The sequence below is a fragment of the Trachemys scripta genome, chromosome 3 (assembly GCF_013100865.1).
Source record: "Trachemys scripta elegans isolate TJP31775 chromosome 3, CAS_Tse_1.0, whole genome shotgun sequence".
Classification (NCBI taxonomy): Eukaryota; Metazoa; Chordata; order Testudines; family Emydidae; genus Trachemys; species Trachemys scripta.
In genome coordinates this window covers 86,775,414-86,801,954 of record NC_048300.1, presented here as the reverse complement: position 1 = coordinate 86,801,954, position 26,541 = coordinate 86,775,414, and the positions used below count along the sequence as shown (strand labels likewise).

The following is a 26,541-nucleotide window of genomic DNA, read 5'->3' as shown; positions in this document are numbered from 1 at the left end:
TCCAAATACCAAGGAATGACCATGGCATAGCCCGTGTGATTCCCTCTCTGAGGAATACACATTTCATATCAAATTAGTGAATTATGTTTGGATGCATCCATTAACCTTTCCCAAAATCAACCCCCACCCAAATGCAATGGATAGTTCTGATAAATATGCCCTACATGAAAGAAAAGCACTTCTGCTGTAGATTACAAACATAACAAAAACAAACAACGGGGCAAAAGTGTACTCATGCAAGTAGACTTGACTGGTACTTGCAGATCCATTAATGTCAAGGGGACTATCAAAGCTGCCAAGATTTGGGTTTCTCCAGGTGCAGCATTTCTTATGGATGAATGAGAGTGCAGAATTCCAACTCTAAAAGTTCAGAAATCAGGAGAATTCTTTTTAAAGCTATTGTTGTCAGTGTTTCTTTTGAGTTCTGAACTTCCCCTGGGGTGTGTGGCAGTTAGAGAGTTGCCAGCTCCCCCACAGGGGCTGTCCATAAATTACATAACACATTAGGGGACGAGTTGGTCCTCAATTGTGCATGTTTGTTTGTTTGGTTGGTGTTCCAAGAGGTCTTGAAAAAAATCACCAAACAGCATGTTATGTAATTTATAGGCAGCCCCAAACGTTCAGAGCACAGTGAGCTGGCCCAGATGCAGGAGCTCTCGCTGGCTGGAATCTCTACACCATCAAGCAGCTTCTTCCCAGACCCCAACATTCTAACTCTCTACCCCACCAACCCAGCAATTACTTAGACACCTCCTAATCCCCACATCAGTTTTGCTGCCATACAGCCCCATATCTGCCCCAAACCCAATAAATTATGCACCCCAGGCCCCCACATCTCCCCCTCACCTCTCAGAGCACCTCTGCTCCTCCTGCAGCTCCACAGGTTCTTCATCCCCCCTTCCCATATGAAGTGTTGGAGGGTGCAGAGGGGAAGGGGGAGGGAGACTGCAGACGGACCCGTTGCTCCCAGAACGGGAGGAAGAGGAGGGAGCAGAGCCATCCTGAGCTCTGCTGGGCTTTTTCTGCTCCCTCCTCCCGTGAAAATGGTGTCAGCAGCTCCCTTTACCCGCTCAGTTTACCTCAAAACCAATGGGGAGGGAGAGCACAGCCTGCTGCAGCCCTGCTCCACCCCAGGAGGCAGGGAAGTGGGGCAGGCAGCCAATCAGAGGGAGTTTATCCCCCTGTAGGGTTTGGGGACTGGAATTTCTCACATCATTGGGAGTCTGGCTCCAGCGGAGGCCAAAACCACATTACTGAGGATGAAATGGAGGGAACTGGCAATGCTAAGAGTGCCCCCCGTGCTCCACACACACCCTGCTGCAAGCCATGGCAGGGGTAGGATATGGAACCACACAAAACTCGGCAGCTGTTGGGTGCAGGGGGGAGTGTCAGGGTAGCTAGAGGGGCGCTGGGGTAGGAGGGTGGTTGTGCGGTGGCTGTGTCCTGGGATGGGTCATAGATGCTGGCTAGAGGGGTGTTTGAGGAGTGTGCTGTGGCTGGAGAAGCCTGGAACCAGTCTTGTGTCCTCCCCTTCTGTCCCGGCTGCTTCTGTTACCACAAACTGCTCCTTCCAGCAGGGGAGGCTACCTGCAAATCTGTTCACTTGAATAAGAGTTTTTACATGATCAGGTTCTTAGTTTGTCCTGAGAAAAGTAAATTAAAGTAAGAAGCAACGGAGGGTCCTGTGGCACCTTTAAGACTAACAGAAGTCTTCTGTTAGTTTTAAAGGTGCCACAGGACTCTCTGTTGCTTTTTACAGATTCAGACTAACACGGTTACCCCTCTGATACTAAAGTAAGAAGAGTTCTTCAGTGTTCCACAAACACGTCAGAGCAGAAAGAGTGACTGCTCAACAGCAGGAAGCATTGTCAGAACCGCTGCTTACGTTTTTCTCCAACCCTGCCCGTGGATGAGTCACTGGCGTGAAATAATCATGGCTGTGAGGTTTCTGCGAACTCCATTCTTGACAAGTCTTGCCACTTGCAGTGGTTGCTCTTGTGCCACGATAGTCTATACCGTTGCCAACTACACAGTCTGTAACTAGGAGAGAAAACAAGAGGGTGATTTTTTGCTGTGTATCACTTGACCAAATTCAGAGGTTATGTGCTTTTGGTACTTACATGCCCTGTGGTGTAGCAGAAAAAGAAACTAGCAGGATGGTATAAGAAAGTATGAGATAGCATAGGCTAGGATATTGCTGGAGATGGACAAAATACTGATAATGAAAATGTTGTTTGTTTTTTGTCAAAATGTGTGTTGGGAATTCACAAAATGTGTGAATTTAGAGCAATTTTATGAAATTCCAATTTTATTTCATAAAATGTCAGGCCAAATATCTTCTACAATCGGATTAGGAAAACACAATTGAAAAAGCTCCCATTACACCAAGTTCCTTGCTTGGTTTGTGTCACTGGGGCACTCGCAGCAGAACCGCAGGTTTCAGAGTTAACCATTAATGAAGATGAATGGGGCAGTTCACACTTCTCTGAGCTATAGTTTCAGTCTCTCTGAAAACGTATGCAGATATCATGCATCGCTTACACTGGGGCCACATCTTGAAGCCTTTCCTGGCAGCCCTGAATGTTAGAATATTTTTTAAAGGAAAGGTTAGATACAGATGACCTCACATAATTCTAGGAGTCGGCCTCAGGGATATGTCTGAAGCACTAATGCATACGGGCTTAATGGTGCAAGTTGTTAAGGGTTGGCTTCAATGGGACTGCTCACATGCTTAAAATTAAGTACCTACTCAAGCATTTTGATGGATGGAAGCCATATTAAATGCTATAGGACTTTGACATAATGATAATATTTTTCTGGTTACCTGTTTGGGTGGCTGTCGTTGTACGAAGGGTTGATATCATAGTTGGCTGAGGGGGCTTTGGAAAAGTCATTTGTGTATGGTCACACCGCTTCAGATTGCAGAATTCCCATCTCACAGTGGGATCAATGGTGTAACACCACGGGGCTCTATCACCATCTGGGTTTCTGCAATAGTTCTGTCTCAAGTCCCTACAAATGTAAATACAGTGTGTTCTTATTCATGCTAAGGCACTGAAAGAGTTTATGGGAACCTCCTACAAAAACAAGGTATGCATGTAGGCACTAAAGAAATTGTATATTGTGATACAGCAAGACCAGGGAGCAGTAGGAGAGTGGTAGAAGGGAAATATATAAACCCTAGGCTAATTAAGGTGTGGTTCTCTGTAGACTAGGGAGGGTTGCTACAGGTTAATTGGAGCACCTGTCGTCAATTAAGGCCCTGTCAGAAACCTAATAAACCCCCTTGCTTCAGGCAGTCATGGGGTGTGAGAAAGGAGAGAGGACTGGAATTTGGAGGTGTGTTGCTGAGACTTGAAAGACCAGTGAACTAGAGGAAGGGAGACCCTGCCTCAGCAGGACAGGGAGACTCCCTCCCCCAGCGTCAAGGACTGAGGATAACCCTAGCCAAGGGGTAAGAAACCTGCAGGGGTTGAGAGGGGTTGGGGCTCAGAGTGAGGAGCAAACCCAGACCCCTCCCCCGCTTCCCTCCTTTACCACCTTCGCAGGCCACTTAACAGGCCCTTGGTGCCCCAAGAGCAGGGGCAAAGGGTGGTATCTTAGCCCCTGCCAAGAAAAGCGCAGGATTTCCCCCCCCCCCATACCAACATTGGCCATTTTGTCACAATATATTTAACATATATAGCAGAAATTCTATTGCCATCATGTGAAAAGAAAACATCCTTTAGGGCTATTATATCAGCAGAGAGCTGAAGTTCATATTGACATCATAACTGGTAACATGATCCTTTTTTATGCCTGAGGAAACATAAAACAATCTTTGCAGAATTTTAGCCAAAAGCTATGCCAATATCACGATTTGCTGAATAATGACTGGTGTCATAATATTATTTTTTAAAAAGACAAATGTATACAATAGTAGAAAAATATGCAATTATTAAGGCCCTACTTAACTAGCGATATTGTGAAAATTGTGGATTCCACAGTATTAGGCTTCCACCGCAATTTTAACAGCAGGAGCCCCACCATGCGTGGAGCTGACAACAGGAGCCATGGCTGCCGCAGCCTGCTCTCCGCCCTGGGTCCCCTGCTCTCAGCTTTGGGTGGCTGACAGTGGAAAATCATGGAAAAGAAATAATGGACTTTATTACCACAAATAATAAGGTCCATTATTAGTTTTCTGCAATTTTCCATGACTTGCCTGCAACTCCACCACAATTTTTTGACAATCATCCTGCAAATCAAGTAGGGCCTTAGCAACTATGTATTAATAAATATTCAAACAGATCCAGAACTTTTGGTCAGGGCCGGCTCTAGGCACCAGCAAAACAAGCTGGTGCTTGGGGCGGCGCCAGAATGCCACCCCTAAAAATGTGCCCCGGCCGCCCTAGCTCACCTCCGCTGCTGCTGCCACAACGTGCAAATCAGCTGTTTCGTGCGCCGCAGCGGCTCAGGGTCTCCCCCTCCCTCCCAGATTTGAGAGCCTGGGAGGGAGGGGGAGATCCTGAGCGGCCGTTTCGCGCGCCACTGCTCCCCCTCCCTCCCAGGCTCTCAAACCTGGGAGGGAGGGGGAGAAGCGGCACCTGCGCCGCGGCCACTCGGAGTCTCCCCCTCCCTCCTAGGCTTGAGAGCCTGGCGGGAGGAGGCAGGGCTGGGGATTTGGGGCAGGGGCGGAGTTGAGGCGGGGCCGGGGGTGGGGTAATTAAATAAAGGGGCGGGGGGCGGCCAAAATTGTTTTCGCTTTGGGCGGCAAAAATCCTAGAGTGGCCCTGCTTTTGGTGGCGGGGAAAGGAGGGTTGCCTTTTAGAAATCAAAATGAAGGATTTTTTTTAAATTAAAATGAAGAAAATACCAGGTTCTTCCCTCAAAGTTCTTATGGTCTAAGACCCAGCAAACACTTTTGCGTGGGAATAACTTTATGTAAGAATAGTCCCACTGAATTTATTGGGACAACTCCCATGCATAAGCGTTTGTAATGTTGGGGCATAAAATAGAGATACTTAAAAGAACATGAAGGAGGACGAAATGGATATGGAAAAGAGGGATGAGGGTTAGATAAAAACAATGTGGGTCATATAATATGTAGTTTGCTAGTCATATAAATACTGGTATATTAATCAGAGACTGAGATGCAGCAAGAGAAGAGAAGCCAGGAGCGGCGCCAGGGTTTTTGCCGCCTAGGCGGCAGCACTCCTCCTCTGAGCATTCAGAGGGCCTGGGGTCTTCGGCGGCGGGGTTCCTTCCACTCTGCGTCTTCGGGGCACTTTGGCGGCGGGTCTCGGAGCGAGTGAAGGACCCTCCGCCGAAGATCCGGAATGGAAGGATCCCCCACCGCCGAATTTCCGCTGAGGGCAGCAAAATGCCACCCCCCCCAAATCCTGCCACCCTAGGCGACTGCCTAGGGTCGCCTAGTGGAAACACCAGCCCTGGGAGAAGCAGATAGCACAGGAATGGAGGACACTGCGGAAAGTAAGGCCACAGAAGTGGATATTGAGTAGGTATTTGAAAGTGGAGAAGAGAGATGTGTGGCACACAGAAAAAAAGGATGTATTTCCAGGCACAGGTAGCAGCATGAAAAATGGCACCAGAGGCCAGACTTGGAGGAGGAGAAGGCAAAAGGAGCAACCAGTTGGTCAAAGTGCAGATGACAAGATGGGGTGGAATAGATGAGATGACACGTAAGCAGGGTTTCAACTAGGAGTTAGGTTGAAAGAGACAGGAACTCCATGAAAGGACTTGAGAAGACAGTAACATGTTAGAGAGCTGTGACAGGATGATTATTTAAGCTTCTTTATTTTGGACAGACTAAAGAAGGCAGAAGTGAGTGTTAAGAAGCCCAGTGAGTAGCTATCTACATTGATCTCACCACCCTTCATTCTAATTTATCAATCCAAAAGGGTTTCCTAGTTATTTATTTACTATGCATAACACAGACCAGCATATTTTAGATGCCTATACACAAATGCAAGGAGTATGGGGAATAAACAGAATAATTGAAGTGTTAGTACATAAAGTAAATTATGACTTAACTAGCAACAGAGATTTTGTGGCACAAGTCTCATGACTGGAATATTTGTACAGAGGGGTATAGCTTGTTCAAGAAGAGAAGCCAAAATAAAAAGGGAGGAGGGGTTGCATTATACATCCATAATCAGGGCCAGCGCTTCCATTTAGGTGACCGGCGCCAGGATTGGGGGGGGGGGGGCGGCATTTTGCCGCCCTCAGCAGCAATTCAGCAGTGGGTGGTCCTTCCGCGCTCCGGGTCTTGGGCGGCAATTCTGCGGCGGGTCCTTCACTCGCTCCAGAACCCGCCGTCGAAGTGCCCCAAAGACCGGGAGCGCGGAGGTACCCCCCCACCGCAGAATTGCTGGTGACAATCGGGAGCGCGGAAGGACCCCCACCTATGGCGCCAAAAACCCTGGTGCCGCTCCTGTCCATAATATATACACTTGTTCTGAGATCCAGATGGAAGTAAGAGCCAGACCAGTGGCAAGTTTCTGGGTAAAGATAAAAAGGGAAAAATAAGGGTGATGATGTCATGGTAGGGGTCTACTACAGTCCACTGAATCAGGAAGAGGAGGAGGAGGAGGAGGCATTTCTAGAACAAACAGAATTTCCAAAACACAAGAACTGGTAGTAATGGGGGACTTTAATTACCCAGGCATCTATTGGAAAAGTAATATGGCAGAATACTAAATTTTCAGTAAGTTCTTGGAATGTATCAGGGGCAACCTTTTATTTCAGAAAGTGGAGGAAGTAACCATGGGAACAGCCATTTTAGACTTGATTCTGACCAACAGGGAGGAATCGATAGTGAATCTGAAGGCAATTTGGGTGAAATTGACCATGAAGCAATAGATCTCATGATTATAAGGAAGGGAAGGAGTGAGAGAAGCCGAATAAGAACAATGGACTTTAAAAAAAGCAAACTTTAGCAAACTTAGAGAACGGGTAGGTAATGTCCCAGGGAAGAAAATCTAAAGGAAAAAGGAGTTCAGGAGAGCTGTCAGTTTCTCAAGAAGCCAATATTAAAGGCAAAACTGCAAACTATCCTGATGAAAAAGAAAGTTAGGAAGAATAGCAAGAGGCCAATTACCTGAAAAATCAAAAAGGAATCCTAGAAAAGGTGGAAAAATGATCAAATTTCTAAGGAGGAGTACAAAGAATAGCGTAACCATGTAAGGACAAAAATCAGAAAGGCTATGGCACCAAATGAGTTATATCTAGCAAGGGACATAAAAGGCAATAAGGTTCTCTAAATACATTAGGAACAGGACAAAGATGAAGGAAAGTGTAGGTCCACTACCTAGTGAGAAAACAAAGTTAATAAGTGATGACATCGAGAAAGCTGAAGTATTTAATGCCTATTTTGCTTCAGTCTTCACTAAAAAGATTAATGGTGACCTGCTACACAACACAATTAATATTAACAACAAGGAGCAAACCAAAATCAGGAAAGAACAGTCTAAAGACTATTTAGATAAGTTAGATGTATTCAAGTCAGCAAGGCCTGATGAAATTCATTCTAGTGTACTTCAAGAACTAGCTGAAGCAATCTTGGAACTATTAGCAATTATCTTTGAGGACTCCTGGCGGATGTGTGAGGTCCCTGAGGATTGGAGAGAGGAAAACATAGTACCTATTTTTGAAAAGGGGAACAAAGAGGACATAGGATATTATAGATAAGTCAGCCTAACTTTGATACCTAGAAAGACACTAGAAAAAATTATTAAACAATCAGTTTGTCAGCATCTAGCAGATAATAGGGTTATAAAGAACAGTCAGCATGGATTTGTCAAGAACAAATCAGGTCGAACCAAACTAATTACCTTCCTTGATGGGGTTATTGACCTAGCATATATGTGTGTGTGGGGGGGGGGGGAGAAGCAGTAGATGTGATATATGATTTTAATAAGTCTTTTGACACAGTCCCATAGGACATTCTCATAAGCAAATTAGGGAAATGAGGTCTAAATAAAATTATTATTAGATGGGTGCACAACTGGTTGAGAGACCTTACTCAATGAGTAGGTTTGCTACTCAATGGTTTGCTATTAAACTGGGAGAGCGTATCTAAGGGGTCCTACAGGGATCAGTCCTGGGTCTGGTACTACACAATATTTTCATTAATGACTTGGATAATGGAGTGGAGAATATGCTTATAAAATCTGCAGATGACGCTAAATTGGGAAGGTTTTACAAGCACTTTGAAGAACAGGATTAGAATTCAAAATGACCTTGACAAATTAGAGAATTTGTCTGAAATCAACAAGATGAAATACAATAAAAACAAGTGCAAAGTACGTAATTTAGGAAGGAAAAATGCACAACTACAAAATGGGGAAGAACTGGCTAGGTGGTAGTACTGCTGAAAAGATTTGGGGGTGATAGTGGATCACAAATTGAATATGAGATGACAATATGCTGTAGTTGTAAAAAAGGCTAATATAATATATAACTTCCCAGTAGTTAATATATAACTACTCTCTGTTCCCAGAGAGTAGTTATCAGTGGTTCATATTCAAGTTGGAAGGGCATATCAAGTGGGGGTCCCACAGGAATCAGTTCTGTTCAATATCTTTATCAATGATTTAGATAATGGCATAGAGAGTACTACACTTATAACATTTGTGGACAATACCAAGCTGGGAGAGGCTGCAAGTGCTTTGGAGGATAAGATTAAAATTCAAAATGATCTGGACAAACTGGAGAAATGATCTGAAGCAAATAGGATGAAATTCAATAAGGACAAATGCAGTGTACTCCACTTAGGAAGGAACAATCAGTTGCATACATACGAAATAGGAAATGACTGCCTAGGAAGGAGTACTTCGAAAAGGGATCTGGGGGCCATAGTGGATCACAAGCTAAATATGAGTCAACAGTGTAACATTGTTGCAAAAATAAAGCAAACATCATTCTGGGATGTATTAGCAGGAGTATTATAAGCAAGACACAATAAGTAACTGTTCTGCTCTACTCCACATTGATTAGACCTCAATTGGAGTAGTGTGTCCAGTTCTGGGCGCCACATTTCAGGAAAGATGTGGACAAATTGGAGAAAGTCCAGAGAAGAGCAACAAAAATGATAAAAGGTCTAGAAAACATGACCTATGAGGGAAGATTGAAAAAACTGGGTTTGTTTAGTCTGGAGATAAGGAGACTGAGGGGACATGATAACAGTTTTCAAGTACATAAAAGGCTGTTGCAAGGAAGAGGGTGATAAATTGTTCTTCTTAACTGCTGAGGATAGCACAAGAAGCAATGGGCTTAAATTGTAGCAAGGGAGGTTGAACATTAGGAAAAACTTCTTAACTGTCAGGGTAGTTAAACACTGTATATAATATTCCCAACCCCCATCTCCTAATTATGACTACAGCAGTCACAAAATACATATAACTTAGCAATATGAAATACTATACATATTCCTGACCAGTATGTATTGCAACATTATTTGTGTCCATATAATTAATTTCCATTTTCTTAGATTCTCCCATACACTGTGTTCTGGAGCAGGTTTAAAGGCAACTGTCATATTCTCAAATACATAACACAGTGCATATTTCTATGACTTACAGTGTGGTTCTGATGGCAGAATTTGGCCATAAGTCTGATTCTTGGAATATTTATGACAACTCTTAATTTCTTGAAGAGCAATTTTAAAAGACACTATATTTACATTTAGCCCAGAATTTAAATGTCATGAAAACAAGCTTTTTTAAAATCTTAGCCCAATATAAATGTTTCAGTGTTTTAAAAAATAATAATGAAAGATGTTATTGTAAATGAAATGCATCCTCTTCCAGTGTTTGAAACCACTGCAATATTAAGCTCCTGAAAGTGAAGCTGGCTTAGCTGATTTTCATTGTCCAAGTGGGAGAAACTAAAACAATTAAACAAAGAGCTAAAACAGCAACAACTGAATTGGATTTTAAAATTCTCTCTCTCAAGGCACTCTTAGTAAATTGGTAAAGAAATTTGTTTGCAGTGTGAATTTTAACTTGACAGTGTCCCTTTAAGTGGATGGCACAATTAATAGATTTCTGGACAATTCCTACACTGATTTTTGTGATAGTGGTTGAAGTAAACCTACGCATTTGGATATGCTGCTGGGGTTTTTGTGTGTTTGTGCGGAGACATTGATCTCCATGCTTGGCACTTCTTTCCTGAGATAGTCAACGAAGTTGTGCCTCGGTAAGACAGGCCAGTGTCTTGAAAGCAATCCTCAATGACTGGATCCTGTTGAATCACAGGTGCATCTGTAATGAACAATAAAAAACAGTGCTTTAAAAGTGAATTTTACTTTGATAAATGAGCACAGAAAAACCAAACCAAACAAATAAAAGCAATAAACAAACAAGTCAGAATGGTTAGCCTGCCTGTCACAGATACCTTCTTATGACAAGATCTCATTCAGAAGAGGCATTTCTGAGGGTGTATGGAAGATTTTAATGCGTTACCGTCATGAGTCAGATGCTGTTCCTTAGATGCAATCTCAATTTCAATGTTGTGTTGTGTTAGGCATACTTGGATTAGAGAATCACAAAGTTCAGAATGTGGATCCAAAATTGTGGTTTTATATCAGATGTATTGCTAGTGGTGGATTGACCTTGCATCGGGATGATTTCCCTTTTTTTGTACTGAAGGAGTTTGGGGTTGTTAGTTAGGATATGTAAACAAGTGGAAGTGTTTGGTTGGATTTTTCAGGGGTTGGAGTTTGGAGGCTGAAGTTTTCTCTTACATTATTGCAGCTTCTATTGATTTGTTATCGATGGACACACATCTGGTGTATGTAAACATACTTGATGGTGCCAAGCAATTTGGGTAACTGGGATCTTGTACTTGTAGTATTTGTAGGGCTGGCTGACATTTTTGAGCCAAAAATTCTCTCCAAAATATGGAGTTTTGTCCAAAACAATGACATTTCTCTGTTAAAAATTATTTTAACCATTTTTTAAAACAATTGAAATGAGAAATTTTGAAACAAAAGGAAAATTTTCATTTCAGTTTTCAAAAATGGAATATTTATTGAATTTTTAATTACCATGTTTTTCTGCTTTATCTCCATTTTTTTCTTTCCTTGCCATTGAATGCAATCGATTAATGCTTTCTAGGGTTTTGTTTTTCATATTTTTCCTGTTTTTTACTTTTTCCACACTTTTAAAATCTTCTCTGATCTTAGAAAAGATACTAAGTTCAAAAGGAAAAAGGAAACTCTGTAAGCTCACTGCTTGGTAACTTTTCCAAAGCCGAGGCAGTCAGCAGAACAATATGATCTAAAATCTTTCTTCCTCACACTGCACTTTCCCACCAGACTTAAATCCTACCCTCAACAGGTTCAACCTTCCACTATAATGTTCAGATGTGGTCTGCAGAGTGTTCAGATCAACAAATTAATAATAATATGAATAAACAATGATTTATTTGCAATTGGTACAAAAAAAGAATGACTGACTCCCACGATTCTTTCAACCTCCATATCACAGGTGCATCCACTCTCCTTACCAGTTTTTATTGTTGTTTCATCACAGCTGGGTATGTTACAGTATTCCCATCGTGTTGAGCTTTTGGTGGTATAACACCATGGCTTGATCTCACCGTCAGGGTTTCTACAGTAGTTTTCTTCTAAAGCCCTGAAGCAAAAGCACTATGTGAAAATTAGCTTCTCATGGAAATCTGATAATGGCCAAGAACAAGGGGGTGGGGAATGTTTCCTCACTTGTTTACGATTGTATTTATTGGTGAGTCACTACTGCAGCAAAATGTTGCTCAGTAATTACATTTATCTGCAATAAGGCAAATTACTGCAATGCATTATTGTTGTGAGTCTGGTCAGCATTCTAGGTAAGAGAGGTCCACATGCTAAGAATATGAGCAGCTTTTCTGATGCTTATGTAACCCCAGGTGACTATTTCAGGTTCCCTTCTATGTTGATCCACAGAGGATATGAGTTGTTACAAACCCTAGTTTTACAGTCTGGACTCTTCAGCTCAAACTGTAGCAGCTCATGCTTTTAGCTCTGGAGGTCCCTGGTATGTTGGCCAAGATAGCAGTAATCACATTGAACTGGAGATTTAAAGCATGTGCTGCTACAGATGGTGCTTAAGAGCCAAGGCTCTATAACTGGAGGCTGTAACAACTCATATCCTCTGTGGATCAGCACAGAGGAGAATCTGTAACACATATTCACCAGTGGATCACACTTGTACTTCCTTCACTTGTGACAGGACACCAAGAGTAGTGCAGATAAAGCATGTTATGGAACAGTATCATCACTGGGAAAAATAACTTTTCTAACACTCTTATTCTACATGGAAGCACCTGGGTATGGAACACAGTAAAGGATAGATGTGAGTGGGGAAAGGAAGAATAGGAAGAGCATGAATGCCAGAGAGGAAGATTCAAGTACATGAGAATGAGAGATGAAGAGGAGGAACACAGGAAAAATCAGAGAGCAGGATCAAGTGAAGAAATTAAAGAAGAATAATGAGAGAGCTGAAATAATATGGAGAAAGGAGAACTTAGCAATATAGTTGGAGAAAAATTGTGCCAACCTTAATATTATGTCTACATCATCATGAAATAACTATGTTCCTTGGTACTTCCAACAGGCACCAAATAATGAAGAGGTTTTACATACTTGCAGGGATAGTTCTCTGGAGTCCGGGCATGTTTGTGGGGAAACTGAGCACTCCAATGTTGACAAGTGTTTCCTGACATAGTGACACCTATCTTGCCTCGATAATCATCTCCGTTTCCTGAAAGGCACTGACTTCCTGGGCCAGAAACTGGTGGTGGTGAAGCTATACCAGAAAAGGAAATGAATATAAACAGTGCCTTCAAGATACGTAAGCTTAACTTTGCATAATGTGGAACATGCACGTTTTTGTTTCTATACTGGTGAGGTTTCCAAAGGCTATGGCAAGACATAAGCCAAAGCACAGAGAAAACATCCAGATACTCCTCCTTGACTCTTCTCACTTAGATTTTAAGTTGCCATAAAATTTTCAAAATTTCCAAACAGTGAATTCTATTCTATGCCGAACCCTCTGAAGCATCTGGTGACAACATGATCACATTTAAGCCATCCATCCTTTCCTCCACCGTAGCTATCTCACTACAATGGTGGTGAGAAAAATGAGCTGAGGGAGGACGGCTAAGTGAGTCTGAGAGGTAGGATGGAAGAGCAGAGATTGTCAGGACAGGAGGTAGTGAGGATGAGGCCCTGTGAGATATTATAAAGAGATGCATCACAGCAGGGAATGGGGCCTTTGGGGCTAAAACAGAAATCTGAAGGGGAAGATCTAATGGGAAGAGCGAGTCTTGGAACAAGGTGCCTGAGATGGTCTAGCAGCAGAAGAAGAATGCTGAAGAAAGGAAGATCGTTAGAACTACTCAGACACCTGCCTTTCTTAATGCTTATTGCAAAAGTACCTATTAGCCACAGCCCACAAGTATTCCAAGGACAACCAGAGCACCAGGTACCTCAGAAAGGCATAAAGGAGATACCATTGGGTTGTGAGTCCACATTTATTTGGTCTTTTTAATTTCAAGATGAAAATGAACATGCATTTTGACTGTACATATAATTTCCTGATGGAGAATAAAAGGTCAACATGTTCCATAAAACTAGTTAAAATTCTAAACTCAGTATCAGTGATCTTACAGTTTCTCAACCCATTTCTTACTTTAGAGAAACCTGTCAAATATTCACCCTCCATCAATAAATAGGTGTTTTAATTGATCCCTATCCAGCAAATATGTGATTCTTCATAAAGCAGTGAGAAAAGCAAATACTTGAGAAGACTAGGACTGGTGATATAAATATAAGCCTGATCCTCAAAGTGCAATTCTGGTCTAAAAATGGCATTGTGGTGCACCATATTTATTGTCTTTGTGATTTGCATGTCAAATGTGCTCAGTTTAATGGATTTTTTTAACTGCTAGCCCTGAGCTTAGAGGTTTTGTCTTCACTAAGAAAAAAAGATGTGTTCTTAACTCGAGTTAGCTAACACAGGATAAAATCCTAGTGATGACAACACAGTTTGGCTTGTTAACTCATGTGAAAACTACAAGGTAAATCCTAGGCTTCCCCACAGTTTCCTTGACCTGCAAACTCTTGTGAAAACTACATACACCTCTACCCCGATGTAACACTAAATCGGATATAACACGGTAAAGCAGTGCTTTGGGGAAGCGGGGCTGTGCACTCCGGAGGATCAAAGCAAGTTCAATATAACGCAGTTTCACCTATAACACGGTAAGATTTTTTGGCTCCCGAGGACAGCGTTATATCGGGGTAGAGGTGTACTTCCTTGACTTCATTAGTATTTTACTTTCTGTTAGTTAACCTGAGTTTTAAAAAAACTACCTTTTTTCCCTAGTGAAGATGCATCCTGAGAGTCAATCTGAGTTATTTCCCTCTAGTGCTATCATCAGTAATAACAATTCTGCAGGGCAAATTTGAGTTTCAGAGATAACTGTGCAAATTATGTACTCAATAAAACCTATGCAGCCCTATCACTCTCAATGCACTTACACAGGTTTAAATGATTGGAACTTAGTAAATGATTCTATTAATGATGCACCTTCCCTGGTACAGAAGGCTCATCTTGGGATATTTGTTGATGGATTCCACCCTCCATCCTCACCCCCAACTTTTCCCTACATTTTGGTTCTAGCTTCTACCTGTTGCAACTGCCTGTAGTGGTAGCTAACTTGGGTTCCACAATCTCCATAAGTAACACTTACTGCAACGTGGAATGTTACAAAATTCCCAGCGTTTCGTGGGGTTGGTAGTGAAACACCAGGGCCGAGGCTCACCATCAGGATTACGGCAGTAATTCAGCCTCAGATTCTTCTCTGGAAAGCTGAAAATTAGACGTTTGAATTAAGAATCTAATTCACTAACGGCTGATGGTATGAATTGCCCCTCCTGTGGCACAATGAGCTTTTTGGGCATTCAGATACTGGGCTAAGGAGTGAGATATAAATTACATAGGAAAAACTATATTAAAAGAACAGTAAAGTTGCAAAGTCGACACTCAAAAAGTTAGGAAATGCCGGAATTAAGGTTACCTGTGCAACCTCCATTTGGGCCCCTTGTTCATATGCACTATGGTAGTTCTGCCTAACATCAAGCAGCAAGTCCATGGCAGACCAGCAATAAGAGTCCCAGTCCAGTGTCCTACCCATAAGAGAACACCCTTTCTCTTCTTGCAACCCACAGCCTCATTCACTGTCCATTCTGTGCACTGGATGAGACGGGGTCTTGTACAGCAACTGGCATGTGATCATTTAATTAAATACTGTACCATGATGCATGCTTTGTTTGTCCTGTTTCCTAAGTAGCTTGCCTTTATGCAATGTATCATACTACAAAACTTTAAAAATCTGAATACATTTGCTGTAAATTGAAATTGCCCACATGCTCCACTGTGTTGTTCCCCGCTCTCAGTGACCTATGTCTAGTTTTCCATTTTCCTTTTCCCCTCAACATTTTGGACAAGTTGGTTTGATTAGCTCTTCCTGATTGCACATGTGTAGGAGAAGGTGCAGGATGCTTGCCTCCCAGCCGACTGCTCAGGGTCTAGACATAATCACCATCTCTCTATTCCCTGAACACAAACACCTTTCAAGGTCAGAAGAGACAGTGATGGTGAAGGAGGTTGGGGTGAAGAGAACTGGTTTAGCATGAGGAAGGGAAGAAGATAAAGGAGAGAGAAAGAAATGAAGCATTTGCCCCAGGAGATCAAACCTTTGCTCTGTCTAGTCCTGTAGCAACCTCAGTTCTTCAGAGGAAGGGAATCCCAAAACCACCACCTATGATGACCTTGCCACCCAGCCAATGTGTTCAATGCTGTGACATTAGGGGAGATATTCCTTCCTGGCAGGTCATCTTAAAGCTGTGAAGCATACAAATCTGTTTCTCTGGTTTCCATTTTTTTAAGATCTCATAGCAGAAAACTTTCATAATACCTCATCTTTCTTCTGATATTCTGTAGGCTTGTCTGTTTCAGTATGTGTTGATTAGAGACTGTCTTTAACAAAAGGGGGAGGGTTATTTTAAAATGTTACTGTCTTTCAGATTCAACCTCTTATCTGTTCATTCTGATTCATAAGACAAGAATGAAGGGCCACCTGAGGAGGCTTCATGTCACCAGCTGTTATGTTCTATACATAAACTGAGAGTGGGGAGCACTAAAAAGATCTTAAACGTTTCAGATAAATATGGCCAAGCATTCAAGTTTTGCAAGGTGGTTATTATGGGTTTTATGAATGGTAGCATGGTCTAGTGGATAAGGCACTGGCTTGAGAGTTGAGACCTGGGTTCTACTTCTGCTCTGCTACTGAGCTGTTATGTAACCTTGGGCAAGCCACTTAGGACCTGATAGTCAGAGGTACTCAGCCCAGGGCTGAGTACCAGCCCGAGTAAGCTGGTGCTTGGGGTGGCAGATTGTTCGAGGCAGCATTCTGCCCAATCCTAGGACAGCACGGCCGCTTTTTTTTTTTTTTTTTTTTTTTGGGTGGTGTTCCGCTCCAGCCGCCCTGTAGGGGGTGGCGGCACGGAGGACGGGAGCGCCCGGCAGGGCAGTCCACATCCTTCCCAGACGACTGGAGTGGCGTGGAGCCTCCCGGCAGGCGGCGCAGTGATCGGGGCCGCGTGGTAGCGCCCCGCTGAAGCCCTGGCCGCCCCCCTTCTCTCTTTCACCCCGCTCCCTCAGAGATACAGACAGTGAGGGCACAATAAAACAATGAGACACTTAAAAAAACCTGTGTCTCAGTTTCCCCATCTGTAAAATGAGGACTATGATGCTTAGCAATGTAAAGGAATTTGAAATCTACAGATGAAAAGTTGTATGTACATGTTAGGTATTATTATTATTATTATCAGAACCAAACCTCAGAGCCTTCTGAGGTTCTTCTGTCACTACCATTTTCCCTAGCTTGAATTTCAGATAACTTGGAGTTGCCTCCAAAGAAACAGAAAGAAAAGAGAAAGGATTGATGATTTACCTTCTTCCATTGCACTGAGAGGCAGCAGATCAGTCTTTTTGTTGTCCTGGACCGAAACAGAACTTTTTGACTCCCCAACCCTCTCTTTTTAAGGGAAGGATGTTAAAAACATAGCTCCCTCACACATGAACACTCCCAAATGCTGCCTATGGTATTAGTATGGCAAACAAGCAAAACATCAAGCACATGCAAAAGTGCATTGGCTCAAATAGCCAAGGGAGAGGTTGGCCAACAAAAAACATGATCAAGTATTATCAAAATGAAAATGGAAAATTACTATGAAAAACAATCTATCTTTTTTTTTCCTCCTGGCTCCAGACCCCAGGGGCTATTTCCCTGGTCTTTGGTCCATCTAGCTGATCAGTTATTTCATTACTGGTTGTGACTTACTTTGAAGGGATGTACCCATGAGAGTGAGGCTGTTGAGAATCCCAGTGCTGGCACTCAATCCCAGACTCTGTTTGGGAAATTTTGCCTTGGTAGTTTTCGCCACTGCAATGCATGCACGCTTCTGTATGGACAAGCAGGAGTGAAAACAAAGAAACAGGGGGAAACATCAAGAATAGCATTGGTCCAGAAACTTTCCCTTTGGACATGCCATCAGCTCAAGAGACCAATCAGAAGGCAAAACTAGATCAAAGAACTATTCTAAAATGGCAAGGTTCTTTCTACTGGTGGGTGACTTCACCTACTTAATTACATTTATTTTATTTGGCTTATTTGTTACACTATAGTGTATCTTTTAAAATAAAAACAATGAAAACAACAATTAAAAAACTATGATATGACAAGAAGATTTCTAAGGCGCTTTTAGGTTGTATATATTACTGGAGAAGCTTCCTTTGCAAAGTAGCTTCCTTTAAAGAGTAATGACTTGGATAATGAAGACACGGGTTCCATGGCATGTAATATGATGACATTAAATAGCTAACATTCTCCCACTATTCCCAACAATTGGACCATGTGAGACCAACCCTCTGGATTGATGTTCATTTGGTTTCCTGAACATAATCCATTAAGTTTCATAGATTCGACTTTGAAATCAGAAGGGACCATCAAGATCATCTAGTCTGACCACCTGCCCATTGCAGGTCACAGAACCTCATCCACCCACTGCTGTAATAGACCCCTAACCTCCAGCTGAGTTACTGAAGTCCTCAAATCATGGTTTAAAGACTTCAAGTTACAGAGAATCCACCATTTACTCTAGTTTAAACCTGCAAGTGACTTGTGCCCCATGCGGCAGAGGAAGTCCTACCTGGGTTCAGTAGAATGGTCTGTGTGAGTTATAGAAGAAAAATAAAGGAAGAGCCATACATTTAGAATAGGGGAGTTGAACCAAGATTAATCTCTTGATGCACTGAGCAAAGGAACCCTAGAAGTTCCTGGTGCTTATGCTCATCAACTGAATCAAATTTTATGTAAATGCAAGATTTTCAGGGCTGGCCCATGCCACATATCTGCATGCAATACTCCCACTAATGTCAATAGACGTTGCCTGCATGACTATGATCGTCAGGTCAATCTTTCTTTTTTTTTTTTAAATAAGCCATTTTCTAGTTAGAGCAGATCAAAAAGTATCTAAAACCAACCAAAACTTGTGATTCCTCTATATTAAATATTTATACAATTTAAGCCATTCAGGGAGACGTAGGGTGACTAGATGTCCCGTTTTATAGGGACAGTCCCGATTTTGGGGTCTTTTTCTTATATAGGCACCTATTAGCCCCCACCCCCTGTCCTGATTTTTCACATGTGCTGTCTGGTCACCCTAGGGAGACGTCCTTTTTGTTGAGAACTTTTATGCTAAGTCCCAGCTGGATCTGAATTAAAAGCACAAATGGACCTGAAGCACAAAACTGAGATCTGTATCTGCTTTTTTAACTCCCTCAAATAGGGGTTTGTTCAGATCCAGATTTTTGGATCAGGCTTGTCTCTAATTATGAGTCCTTTCATACCATACAATGATCTGGCAAGGAGCTGTTATAATGGAAATGTTAACCGACTCTAAAGTGGGATGCTGAAACAAAACCATTGGGAAATGGCAAAAACCGTATTTTTTAGTTTTGAAAGTTTCCAGACAGAATTATGGCATTTTACTAAGCAAGATAACATCCAAAAACAAGGTCATACACAAACAAGGCCCTGAGTCAGTAAGGTACTTAAGCACATGCCTGATCTTAAGTAAATGAGGGAACCTATTGATATCAATAGGACTATTAACATGCTTAAAGTTAGGTATGTGCTTAAGTGCCTTGCTGAATTAAGGCCAATGGTACTAGCCATATTAACTACCATAAAAATGGGCCACGTCCTCAGATTTGATGTCCTTAGATATATTATGGAAGGATCAGTCTGATGATTAAAAATAGGATGTGATAATAATGCAGTACAATAATATTAACCAAGAAAAGATGTCCTCCCCAGTCACTGTCAAAGGGATATGTCCTCTGGAACACATGTACTTGTATGTTGACCTTAGGGAACTGTTCCATTACTACTGGGGCTATCCAAAAGAACAATAAGGGGCCTGATCCTGAAAGTCACTTGAGTAAAAACTACTCACCTGAGGAAGTTTTTTGCAGCTTCTGGATTAAAGTTTGCTGGCATAGTCTCAAACAAAGAGATAATGGGGTCAAGGAGCTAACATTTCCATACTTTGAAAAAAAGCACTTGCACAATTTAACATACTTAGAGATATTGTGATGTAAAAAGATCTTTGGTGTGTGTATCCTGACCTTCACATTCTTGAATGTTACAGTAATCATATCTGGTATCAGGATCTGTTGTGTAACACCAGGGTCCTTTTTCATCCTCATCAGGATTTCTGCAGTAGTTTGCCTCTAGTCCTGCAGAGGGGGTGTTGTCAGGTGTATAGCTGAAATAAAATAAAAATATCATTACAGCAAAAGTGAAATGTCCAAATTTCTCAAGTGATTTTGGACTCTAGTCATACACATGAAAGGCCAGAGAAATAGATGCTCCCTTTGGTTGCCCAGAGCTGAAATCCTTATCTGAAGAGCATTCTGTGGCTGTCATTATTAGCCTCTTCATAGCTACTGAATGTCAGTTCTTTGATGGATCTGGGGAAAAGCCAACAGTTTCATATCTACAGTTTACAGGAAATATGACAACCTCATAATCCAAGAATGCTCTTTTACACTTGCAACGGCTTGTTACTGTTGGACTGCCAGGGTCTGAGCTCCATCAATAACTGCTGTGTTTTTCTAATGCACATAGTTAAAAAGAGCAATATTTCGTATGGAACACTTTCCTAGGGAATGCAAAAAAGGACATTAACTAAATACATGAGAGTTGTCAACAACTTGAATGTGATACTAACACATCCTATGTGAATGTGAGGTTAACGGTTCGACCTTGTTGACTGCTTCTCATTTAAAGCCATAAAATATTGTCATGGAAACACGCAAGGGGTTCTCCAATAAGATGATACTTCTATCTCCTTTGCCACTTTTAGCACTCATTGAAGCAAATGGATGAAATCCTAGCCCCATTGAAGTCAGCGAGAGCTTTGCCCTTGACTTCAAAGGAGCCAGGATTTCATCCAATGAGTGTTCTGCTTGCTTAAGGACCACCAAATTTGGCCAGAAATGCTATCTTTGAAATCATCCCTTAGGTCATTTAGTACATCCCCTTGAATCACTGCAGGATATATTTCCTAGATGCTTAGAAATATGTCAGCCTTGAAGGTCTTTTGAGACAAGGTAGAGATCACAGTGATCAAGACAAGGAGGAAATGATTTCTTACCAATGAGTTTGAATGCTGAACAACTTGCTTTAATTCTTTAGTACACACTTAATATGGATGGCTTGGAATAGGTTCAGAATAACATATACACAAATATGAAAAGGACATACTTAGGTTTATGGGGTTTACTGTCGCTCCACTTCTGGCAGGGCACACCACTCTGAGTTTTAGATACTGTTCCTCTATAGTCCTTCCCCTTACCAGTCCTGCATTCTAAAAGATAGACTGACACGAAATAAATTTTTATCTATCAGTATCATAACATCACATCTGTTCGAATTAAATAAACTACACACATGCTAATCAGCCTAAATACCCACATTCCGAAACTTCTCTACCACCCCCCACAAAAAAAACCCCTTAGTTGTGCTATTGTAAAGCTCTTCAAAATAGGTTAGTTTACAAATTTTAATGACTTACATAAAGAAGGTCACTTGAATGTTTACGTAAAGACCAAAAAACTAAAATGTTTAGGGAAACAGATATAACAAATTATGTTTATTTTTGAAGGGTGGGTTCAGATTACAACAGCTATAATGCTCCCTTCTTGAGACTGGAATAAAACATTGTTGTTCTTATTGCCTCTCTGTTTGTGTTGTGCTGCTGTGAGTAAAACTGTACAAAATATTTTCAACAAAACCTAAAAGCATATGAAACTCACCTGATTTCAAGCAGAGTGGGCCCCAGAAAGAATCACAGATCTAAACATGCCTGAACTTTGGAGATTCAAAAGGTGGAATTTTGTAACTCAGACCTATTCAAGTTTGGGTTTTGTTACAAACAGTAAACATAGACAATGTGTTTCACTGAGATCCCCCTGCTCATGAATGAAACTTGACTCATTTACGGAATTATGTTGAAACCATGAGTCACCACTGCACAGGATGAAGCTGGATGGGTCTGATAGAGCTAAACTTTGAATTTTGGGCAGTGCTGGCCTTTGTGGAACTGGCCTAATTGTGTGAAAGCCTGGCTTTATAGAAATAAATGGGAGTTTTGACACTGATTTCAGTGGGGCCAGGATGTCACCCTAGCTATATCATTTCCTTATAAAGATAGCCTTGAAGATGTAAAATGACCAGGTAGCTCTGAAAGCCTAAGTTATCAGTGATTTGTCCAGTCCCTTCGCAGTCATCCAAGACTGGCCTTTGGGGTCTGGAAAAATCATGCCCAAATCAAGGAACCTATGACTATGACTACAGAGCAGTTAACAGCTGTAGGGCTCAGTGCTGACCAGGCTACTGCTGATGGAACTAGGGCTGCCTATGGATTGGGCATCTGAAATTGCAGATGTTGAACAGCAGCATCTCTGATTGACTCTTCACAACCGTGCCCATTTGCAGTGACACACAGCATGCACTTAAACTCCATTCCTATCCGGTGGTCACCATTAAAAAGCAACATTTATCATACTGCAGTCTTTCTTATTTCTTGGTCCCAAGGTGCAAATTAGTGCAACTTTGAGGCTTACAAATTCTTCATTTTATGAGCTAATAATGGTGAGTGTCATTTTGGTTCATTTATGAATCATTCTAGCCCAGTTTCCTGTACAGGTTTCATTGTGGTAGATAATCATTACTGGCCTGCTCTTGTCTAAACAGACTTACTACAAGTGTCACCAAGCGTTCTAATACAATCCTGCTCCACTTGTATTATGCAACCTCCATTAAGCAACCAATTTTTGACAGTTCCTTGTTTGGTCATTTAGGACAGGTTTTACTCAGTATTTGTTTTTAGAGGATCTGGAATAGGCCTAGGTGGTAATTTTTTTTTTCAGGGGACTTCTGGCATCCTTTGTTTCTCCTCCCCATCCACCCATTCCCCATGCACAAACACACATGCCAATGCTCAGTGTCTCCCCTGCTCCTGGTAAGCTGAGAAGGGCTGGGTTTCATCAGGTTGGTTTCAGTGTTTTTAAACACTGGCTATGGAGAATTTTTGTTGTTTCTCAGTTTTGCTTCAAACTTTCTCAACATAACCTACACCAAAACTACCGTAGGAGCATAATTATCCTCTTACATATATCAGTGTAAATCTGGAGTAACTCAATTGACATAAAATTGATTTACCTAGGTACAGTAAGAGGAGAATTAGGCTTACTGCTTGTTTATGGATGGGGGGTCCAGATTTTCCTAAAATTGAGAGGTATTTGGATCTAGGGTTCTGATTCAGGCCTATTTCTAATATGGCCAGACTATACTTATGGATAAATAGGCAGTCTACCATAGAATTTTTAGCTGGGAACTTTTTGTATACTCTAAGAAGTTTTGCAATGTGTTCACGTTCAAAAATCTGAAGAAATGAACACTGAAGCAGTCAAGTGCTGACACAAACTCTTTTTGTTTGAATAAACTTCTGACAGTTTATATAACCTTTAGGTTTTTTTCCATCTGCTAACAAATAACCAACTTTGAACCCTAAACTCAAGCCCATGTTCATTTGGGTTAACAATTTACAAATTGATATGTCCAAATATGGCCTTTAATTCCCATCCCTCTTTCCATAACACAAACTAAATTAGTTTCTGTGATTTATAGCATGTTTGATGGGGAAGTTCTGGAAAATAACTGCACATTTTTTCCTGTCAAACACTATCTGTGGCTGTGAATGTACTGAGCTATCTTGATTATCACTTCCAACGTTTTTTTCTCTTACTTAATTGGCCTCTCAGAGTTAGTAAGACAACTCCCACCTGTTCATGCTCTCTGTATGTGTGTGTGTATATATCTCCTCAATATATGTTCCACTCTATATGCATCCGAAGAAGTGGGCTGTAGCCCACGAAAGCTTATGCTCTAATAAATTTGTTAGTCTCTAAGGTGCCACAAGTACTCCTGTTCTTTTTGTGGATACAGACTAACACGGCTGCTACTCTGAAAGATAAAGAAGAGTAATCAAATCTCATTTTTGAGGGTTTAAGATGACCTCTTGTGGACAAAAGGGAAGAGTTGTTCATTCCGTCTACAGCACTGCATAATCATTTAGATGCCTAATGGGAAATGTTCACTTTCCTTTGACACTTTAGGCTATTAGTGATTGCCAGAGGCAGCACAGTAGACTACACGAATCAATGATCTGAGCCGGATAGGCAAATTCTTCATTCCTATTTCCTGTTCTGTAACAACATATTCAGACAACATGATTTTATCTTTAGGATTGATACAATATGCTTTAAAACTCTGTGACAATAATAGGGTGAATTGCAGAGGAACACAGCTCAATACTCAGTCGGCTACAGTAAGACCTCCTATCTCACTGAACCAGACGTATTGCACTGTTCTAAACTGTCCTTTAGCAGGGAGTTTCACAGCTTCATGCATAACAGTCAGAGTTCCTTCATGCCTTATGAAAGAAAGAAGCCATTGGCAACTGGATTGGCTCTTTTAGTGTAGTTAGTACAAATTAAAATAAAGGAATGACTAAATCAAGAGTTGACAACTCCCTTGATTTTAGCACTAATCTTATGATATTAGGATTTTATTGAAAGCCCCAGCTCCTGGAAGCAAGTGATTAGATGAGAATTTCAGCTTTCAAATAAAAAATAAAGCAAATTTGTAGCCTTCATGGTTGCAGATAAGTACTAGAAAATGTGACCTTAGTGCACTCCAATGGTTCAAAAGCCAGAAGGAAAACAAAAAGCCCCCCATTTTTTAAAAAAATATCTCATGGTTTTTAAGCCAATCTTGTGATTTTTGTAGCTTGACTCATGGTTTTTGAATGCTTGGGGTTGGCAATTCTGACATATTTATTGATTGTTTAACAGGAAACCAACCCCAAGATCCATGGCTGAGATTTTCAAAGGATCCTAAGAGAGTTGGATGTCCAAATCCCATTGAGTTTAAATGGGATTTGGGCACCAAACTCCTTTAGAAGCCTTTGAAAATCCCAGTCTGCATGTAGTAGGATCGTCACCCATCCTTATATTTGCTGGATAGTTCTGATTTTGACAGTGTCCCAAACACATTGGCATATCATGTTTGGCATCAATGCATCATGAGTTAATGACATAAGAGTTACAATGTTGAGGTGTTATGGGACAGATTCTGATCTCAGTGATTCATTGGCCTTTCTCTGGATTTACAGCAGTGTAAACCCGAATAAGAATCTGGCCCTCTCATTACAGTATTTATATTGTGTCAATTGGAATATTTAATTACTTATAAGCGAAGAGTTAATTTCATCTTACTTCATCACTTGCTCATGTGTCCATTGATTTTTCATATTTATAACAAAAACTATACAGGGCCAACTTTTCAGGCCTAGCTTAGTTTTTACTCAATCCTTACTCAAAGGAAACTCCCACTGTCTTCTGGCTATAACAGAATATCCCATATTGAAATGTTAAGTAAGGACATTTACTAAGTCCACTATTCCTAAACCTATTTTAAATTTACCCCAGAAGTGATGTGGCTCAAAACTTTTGAGTATGGCTTTTAATACCAATGCCTTATTAAGTCAATTTTCTATGAGGAATGTGTGAAAAAAGAAAGTGGCAGGGAGTTGTATATGCACTATACATCTAGAAGCTCGAGCTATTGGGTTTGGGTTGGAGTCAGAGGGCCAATATTCTGTTGATGCAAATAACTCTGGTGGCATTTTGGCTATTTACACCAACTAAGAACTGTAACCTGCAACATTTAAGAGACAGATGGTGAGTTAATAAAGCTTGTTATTTTTCTAAATTTTTAAGAGATTATGGTAATTCAACTGAGTTAAACTGCAAAAGCAGGACAGCTAATTCCAAAGCCAGAGAAATTTTACTTACCTCAACTCTGAAGGCAGATATCAAGTTACAGGTACTACATCATCAAAACAAAATCTCCTTGGTTGATCATAAACTGGAGATATGACATTTATCTAGCAACTTTTGAAGCTATTGGCTTCTACAAATTAACTTCTTTCTTGGTGTCCTACACATTACACTATATTATCCTGTATGTTTTCCAGGACATGAATGTGAGAACTAGGATGAAGTTTGATGAAGCTCATTGATGTTTAACTTCCAGTTTTGGGGGTGTCTGGGCCAGATCCACAGCTGAAGTCAATGAAATCAGTGGAAATATGCTAATTTATACCAGTTTAGAATCTTGTCCATTGTGTTTTCCTTATAAAAACCTTATAGAATAAATGAGACCTGCTTCATGGCTGTCTGCAGCTTAGTATTTCAGCATATTTTTCAAACTCATCAAAATTTAAAAAAACCATGAAAAAGCCTTACTGGTAATTACAGCCTCGTTTAACACAGGTCAATATAAACACTACATGGTATGCTAGCCAGTTACCCTAGGTGTTTGAATGATTAGCAAACGAGACCTTTTTCCCCCCCAAGAACTCTCACTTCAGTCAATTGATGTTACTATGTAATTTTTCTTCCCTTGGAACTTGTAGAAGTGGTCACATTTAAAAGTGGAAATTTATTTTTCCCACTGCCTACTGTCTTTTCAAGGCTTGACTATAATTTTACTTCAAGGGGAGAATTAAGGAATCCAAAAATAGTCTTAAACCCAACCACTTGTCTGAGCATGCTATAAGCCTAGAATAGAGATTTTAAAAGGGAGCTAATCAAAAACATGGATATTTTATATTTTCTTATCGAGAGATTCAATGTTTATAGACAGAATCAGAGGCAGATTACTGTTTTGTGGGGCCCTGAGCCAGAGCAAGTGGAGGCCCCTCCCTCCCCTTCCACCGCACCCTCCTTCACCCCACTCTCCTGCCAGGGAGTGGGGTGGGGGTGCGCCCTGCCCACCCAGCAT

At 41.2% G+C, this 26,541-nt stretch overlaps 1 protein-coding gene across 1 annotated transcript in view; it reads right to left on the bottom strand.

The window, feature by feature from the left end:
• Positions 1-26,541, bottom strand: part of PLG (plasminogen) — a 63,954-nt gene that overhangs the window by 19,652 nt on the left and 17,761 nt on the right. Inside the window, exons 4-12 of the mRNA XM_034765279.1 lie at positions 20,896-21,010; positions 19,755-19,894; positions 17,407-17,527; positions 14,752-14,870; positions 12,641-12,803; positions 11,506-11,633; positions 10,094-10,259; positions 2,825-3,012; positions 1,886-2,040 (exon numbers count right to left, since the gene is read on the bottom strand). Of these exons, the coding sequence (XP_034621170.1) occupies positions 1,886-2,040; positions 2,825-3,012; positions 10,094-10,259; positions 11,506-11,633; positions 12,641-12,803; positions 14,752-14,870; positions 17,407-17,527; positions 19,755-19,894; positions 20,896-21,010 (1,295 nt within the window). The remainder of the gene's footprint in view (positions 1-1,885; positions 2,041-2,824; positions 3,013-10,093; positions 10,260-11,505; positions 11,634-12,640; positions 12,804-14,751; positions 14,871-17,406; positions 17,528-19,754; positions 19,895-20,895; positions 21,011-26,541) is intronic.